The sequence below is a fragment of the Haliotis cracherodii genome, unplaced genomic scaffold, assembly GCF_022045235.1.
Source record: "Haliotis cracherodii isolate W230 unplaced genomic scaffold, xgHalCrac1.p SCAF_8, whole genome shotgun sequence".
Classification (NCBI taxonomy): Eukaryota; Metazoa; Mollusca; class Gastropoda; order Lepetellida; family Haliotidae; genus Haliotis; species Haliotis cracherodii.
Genome location: NW_027266341.1, coordinates 2,128,982 through 2,135,440, shown reverse-complemented (window position 1 = coordinate 2,135,440; position 6,459 = coordinate 2,128,982). Strand labels below are relative to the sequence as shown.

Genomic DNA, 6,459 nt, shown 5'->3' with positions numbered 1-6,459 from the left:
CCTTACACGCGTGTCCGAGGCAAAATTAAACTGGGACCAACTGCCAGGTCGCTTCCCGCAGATTGACTGAGCGATTTAACTTGCTGATCGCAGGGTGCCTCAGATAGGGAGATTTTAAAGAAGAGAGCTTACAAAGTCTTTGACTGTTTAATGAGCGGCCATGTTGACAGATGGGCGGTCTCCCATTGGATGTTGAGGGCGAAGATTGGACGCTGGAGATAGGTCTTGTAGAAACTATCGGAAACATTGATGGGATATAGGTGAAGGGTCTGCCTTTCTTCAAATGAGCTGATCTCTTCCCTGCATGGCTCGACCAACGATCTCACGGACGATAGAACGACTCTAGACCTTACACATCTGATTGTAACAAAGTCGGTATCTCGAGTGCCTGTTGACTTCTTGCCCACATCTCATTGTCGTCTGCTTCTTCCGTCGTCTGTCAGAATATGACGGAAGGCAGGTGAGGATCGTCTGGGTTGTGCTTTGTTTATAAGACAAGCTGGTTTACTGTTTACAAACTTGCAAGGCTGAAAGTATACTGACCGGGAGGCGATAAGAGATTAATTAAACACATATCTTGTTAGTCACCATATCGTCTGCTCGGAGCGTACAGGAGAGAAACAGTCTCAGCGTCAATCCTGGAGGTTGTGGTGTGATGTAATACCGTGAGTGTGTTCCAACAGGCCCTGCTGGGGACACTGTTTTCACACGTTTACCAGTGTAAATGCGTTAATTGGATATCAGAGCCAGAAGCGTCTGCACGTGTCAGATAGACAGCTGAGCGGTCAGTGTTGGAACTTCCGGCAAACGTCCGAGCGTGGAGGCAGACGATAACTCACGTGTATCTTCTCATTTCTGCCTCACTGACACTCCTACACCGTCGTAAATTGTTGGGAATTTGCCGGGGACTGAAGTAAGGAATCTCTCCCACACAGGCCAGATCCGACTGTAGCGAGCGGAAGGCTATCGCTTTAAAAGATAAGTGGATATTTCAAGATGGCTTCTAGCGGCGTTGACCCTGATGTTAAAGAAAAAGCCAACGAGGAAGTCAAAGAAGTCGTGGCAGAACATCCTCCCGAGGCTAAGAATGAGCAGGTTCCAGAATGTGTAGACAATCCTGCAATAGAGGTGACTGAGGCTCCCTCCAAGTTGGAGGAGGTCAATCAAGCGGATGATCCAACACCCGTCGAGTCGCCGCCAGAACAACAGGAACAGCCGATACCCGAAGAAGCCCCACCCGGGGAAGCAACCACACCCGAGGAACAGGCGCCTCCAGCTGAAGGGGAAACAGAGACTCCGAAAAAGCTCACGCGGCTCCAGAAAAGTAAGATTCTATTAATGTTTTGATGCAAAGTCAGTAAAGGTTCAAAGCGGCGTGTGTTACATTAGCGTAGCGCGATGACGCTAACTCAGAGGGGTTGGGGGCAGGAGATGGGGTTTCGGTAGGGGAGGGGGACCTGCTACACAACGCAAGCTGCTTGAAGGGGACGCGCAGCGTTCTTCGAGCATCTCATCAGTTCCAGATGGCGAACTACTACTGTACCTGTTTGATGGAGTGGAGGGCTTTCATTTTTAACGATACTTGAATATTTAACATAGTTGGAATGCAACGTTGCTATTGTACATTATCCCATTCTATGGTGGTTCATAAGTTACGGCAGGGGGAAATTTGAAGCAGACCCTATTTATTTCCGCCTTTTAAATTCTGTTTACAAGGTTGTAGAGATAAACAAAGATAAACACAGGTAAACAAAGAGACCGATCAGCACTACAAGACAGGTATAACTAAGCGTTATTATGTTCGACATATTTTGACAAGATGGATGAAGCTCCTGATGTAGCATTACCCTCGTTAAAAAGTGAATCAATTATACATGCCACACTCTGACATGCCAAATGTCTAAACAGCTCCGCATGTCGGACATTACCCAGGATTCATTCCCCATCCTGTCCGGTTAGTTAATGGCCTGGAGAGTCTCGACCACTCACAATCAACCAATCACAGCTTAGGATCTTAAGGAGTTTGTAGTTTCAGACAGGCGATATATTTGCAGATGCGAACATCAGATACTGTTACAGACTGTGTCAATTCATCATCTTCCGTCTGTCCCCTGTACGTGTCTGTCCGTCCGTGGACTTCATATCTATAGACAGACAGACAGACAGACAGATAGATAGATAGATAGATAGATAGGTACAATATATATATACATTCATGTGTCTGTCAGTCTGTTGTGTGACTGTAAACATAAATTAATATTTATAGTTTGTTGCTGAGTTGATTTCCGTGATATGCATCAGCATCCCACGCTTGTAAGAGGTGACAAAGGGATCGGGGGGTCAGACTTGCTGACCTAGTTGATGGATGTCACCGTATCCTAATTGCATAGATCGATGCTCGTGATGTCAATCACTGGATCGTCTGCTCAAGACGCGAGTATTTTCATTCCTCTGGAATACTACTGCGTGCGGCGTTAAACAACAATCAAACAAACGTAATATGTCATCAATCACGTGATAATTTGTAATTAGAAAATCGTCCATGATGACTTAGGTATATAACACCTCAACACTATCTGTACTAAACGACGAGACTCAGATAAAATCACATGTGCTGACTTCAGAACGGTCTATCAAGCTATAAGAGAAACCATCCACAGATAAGGCCGGGTACAAACTATCTACATATGGATATTCTTCATTCTTGATAGGTACTTGCTTTAACAAGGATATTCGTTATTCATATGTTGATGTTACAAATTGAGAGGGGAAGATACTCCAACACTCCACTTGAAAATAGGTTCCGTCCCCACTGTGACTGCCATTCCGTGGAGGATGAGGAACCCTTCCTGCTCTCATGCCCACTGTGTACAACCTGAGGAAAAATCTCATCTCACTGATAGAAATAGGCGACCCTTCCCAGACTGATAAAACCAACCTCCTAAAACAAACCACGGCCCCCCCCCAAATGAATGGTCAAGTCTTGTTGCGAGGACTGTATTCGGCATGTTTAAGCTGAGACCATGAGATATGCTATTCTAGTCTATCAATATAGTTTCAACACCAAGTGTACGCTGCTAGCCACCTCATGATATACATAACTGTTTATATACTGTAAATGAAAATAATATATAATACCTCTATATATAATGTACATTATGATTATCTACCTCTCATGTTTATAGCTATATCTATGTCCATATGTAGATATATCCACGAGGATGTTCTGTACAATAACATTCTTGATTCTTGATAGGTACTCACTCTAACAAGGATAATCGTAATTCATATGTTGGTGTTACTTGATCACCAGATCACGGCTATTTCCCAGGCAGCACCTTCACGCCACGCGCCATGATTCCGAGTGAGTGAGTGAGTGAGTGAGTGAGTGAGTGAGTGAGTGGGTGAGTGAGTGACTCAGAACTGAAGCCGCTTCAACATTTCAAGGCGTTCACGCTCCCAAAACCAAACACTTTCTCAAGAAACAAATATAATTACAACGGCCCTGAGTATAAACAGGTCGATTTTGTTTTAAATTTTATATCATTTTTACAAAGTCTCGAAATAAATTCTAAGGTCGTATACAAGTGCTCGCCATCGGGAGACTCGCGTCTTCCCAAGCCCAGACGCTGTTCTTCAAGGTCACGTTGTCTGATAGTGCCTCGCAATATCTCGTAATATCTCGTAATGCCCGGTAACACCTGGTAGCGACCACCGGGAGTAGGGCAACTCTCCTCAATGTGTTCCACTACCCCCAGCAGCCTCAGATCAGCGTCTACCACGTAAGTGGTTATGACTGCAATCGAACTGCCTCACCCGGCAAATGCTGCAGCTAATCAGCTTGATGATGGGAAGGACGCCACTGATGCTAGGATGTGCCTCAACTCAGAGGGATACATCTAAAAGCAGGTGGAACGACGCTAGAAATAGTACCTTGTAGGTACCACGCAGTCCTGGGTGACGTTATCTACTGCAGGGAACTACGTATCTGCTCGTATACTAGTATTTCAAGGACACAATGTCAGCAAACATGTATGGCGCGTGTTAAATGAATATTTTGTGTAGAGAGACTAGAATCTCAGTCATCGTTGAGTAGCTATTTATAAGAATAAGTATGACGGCGTTCAGGGTTTGACAGCATTTTGTTCTGTTTGAAAAGATTACAATCAAGTACCTTTACATTTAGGTATCATTTGATTCGAGAAAGCATTTTCGTTCCTAGTTTGGCATACGATAAATAAAAAATATATGTGGACATTACACTTTATCCAAGCGCTCGCTTCGATTCTAAATTCTCTGTGTGGACGTGCATCCCTGTAGACTAACATCTAGTCTGTGAAATGAACGTATTTTACAGAAAGAAACATTATAGTTATTAAATATAATTAAAAGGGGCCCAGAGACTTTCTTCATTTTCAGATAATGAAGTAATCTAGACTTGCCAAACATTATAGACTTGCGTGGGCTGTATTGGATATATTTGTTTCAGGGTCTGTATAACAGACTAACGTTCCTGTTGCCTGTCAGGATCGGTAATTCGTGAGTTCGAATCCGTTATTCGACCTGATGGTGATCCTTTGTTGACGAGCACTATACCGGGTATATATGCACACACGATAGACTTGGCGATAAAGCCTGTATGTTGTACGATGGACCAAAGGATATACCCTGCATATTGTACCATAGACCAGATGTAAAGATGAATGGATCGTTTGATAGACAGTCGGTAACATTATTATGGTAAGGAAAAAGATTCAGATTTTGGAAAATCAGGGTCAGAATTCGCTGTATAGTGTAGGATTAGCCTGGGATTACGATGCCGTAACTTGTGTAATGTACCTTTTGTTGCTGTGCAGGGATATGTCCGTGTGTCCATTTTGATATCGTTATATTGTCTGAAAGGTCAAGATTTATTTTGAGAGTTGTGCTGAATCGGTTTATCTTTACAAATATGACTGGACGTCAGACAGACAGACAGACAGGTATATTCAGTATTATGGCCATATGGCCTAAAGTACAATTGATACTAACTCATAATATGATGTCACGTGCATACATAAATTACATTTTCTTGAATCTTATAGTAAAAACATGCTTAATGTAAGTAGCCACTGAAAAGATAACATGTTTATTTTTTTAGTTGATAAAATTTATCATTAACATTTATGATTTAAAGTCATTATTCAAGAAGGGGAGATATGTAGATCTTAACTTGGAATACTTGTTACACTTAAATAAGACATGGAATTCATGTTCAGTTTCACCTCTGTCACAATTGGTACAAACACTGTTGACAGAATCAATATCTTTCGATTTTTGACACATATTTACTTTGAAATTATGTAATGAGATTCTAAATGTACAAAAACGATCTTATCAATGATTTGACGAGACATACATTTCCTGTTGAAGATGTGACTTTAGTTTACTATAATTGCTAAGATAATGCAAAGATGAAACAGTTTCGTACCAGTTTTGTGCAAGTGTATCTTTCATTCGCTGCTTAAATATTCCCATAAATACTTGAAGGTTTCCAATATCCCGTGCAATCCACACAAAAGAAAAAACACATGTAAATAACATATTTCCTACTTCAGATACCCAGTTTTGTTTACCTTATCATTTAACTGCTTTAACAATTTATAACATTGAGGAGGATGTCTACATTTTTCCATTCTTAGTAACTTTATCCAGTATTTAACTGCTCTAACTTGGCTGTGCACAAACATATTGTGACTGGATGTCAGTTGGTATTGAGCTGGAGATTAAGGCACTTTGCCTGATATCAACAGTATCTAAGAGACAAGAGAATACGTAAAACCTATCCTGTTCTGTTTGGGCTGTATTAACACTCTCATTGCAAACAGTAGTTTATAACAATATGAGCATGACAATATGCCACATGCCAGTAATTTACTACATTAAACATATTATGTACAAGAACCTCAGACCTAGCCTTGCTCCTAGGCTCTACTGAACGATAATTCCATGGATGTGTACTGTGTAGTAATTCAATGCCCCTAATAGGCAAGTTTAGATATGTCGACACTACTCCAGTCTCTTATAGGGAAAACTTGTTCTTATTATTTGCTTAATCTAGACATTATTATTTATAATCATTGCCTTAGATACTTGTGCAAGTCTACCGCAGACCAGGTGCCTACAGATCCCTAGGTAGCTTGCCTCGGATCATCTTACAATAACAACATTATGGCAATTAACCCATTCCCTGGGCGTGTAATCCAATATCTTCCGAGGTAACACCTTGAAGTGACAGCACAATATTGGCGGCCTCTCGCCACAGCACGACCGATGTAGGTGACAGGCTACCCTGACATTCACTCTGCATACAGGCCCTGAAATAGACTTGCACAAGTCTCTAAGACAATAATTATTAGCTAAACTAAACGGGAATGGTAATTCAATACAAATTTGATTGGTATCACCTGACCTGAAGAA

The 6,459-nt window shown here is 41.7% G+C and overlaps 1 protein-coding gene across 3 annotated transcripts in view; it reads left to right on the top strand.

The window, feature by feature from the left end:
* The window catches only part of LOC139449488 (proton channel OtopLc-like), a 65,704-nt gene that overhangs the window by 22,959 nt on the left and 36,286 nt on the right, over positions 1-6,459 (top strand). For 2 of the 3 annotated variants that reach the window (XR_011652182.1, XM_071230907.1), the window contains exon 1: positions 5-1,324. The exons of the other annotated variant lie outside the window; for it this stretch is intronic. Coding sequence is in view for 1 of the 2 variants with exons in the window: in XM_071230907.1 (XP_071087008.1) it covers positions 997-1,324 (328 nt within the window). In the remaining variant the exon portion in view is untranslated. Of the gene's footprint in view, positions 1-4; positions 1,325-6,459 lie in introns of those variants that run through there. 3 annotated transcript variants of the gene reach the window in all.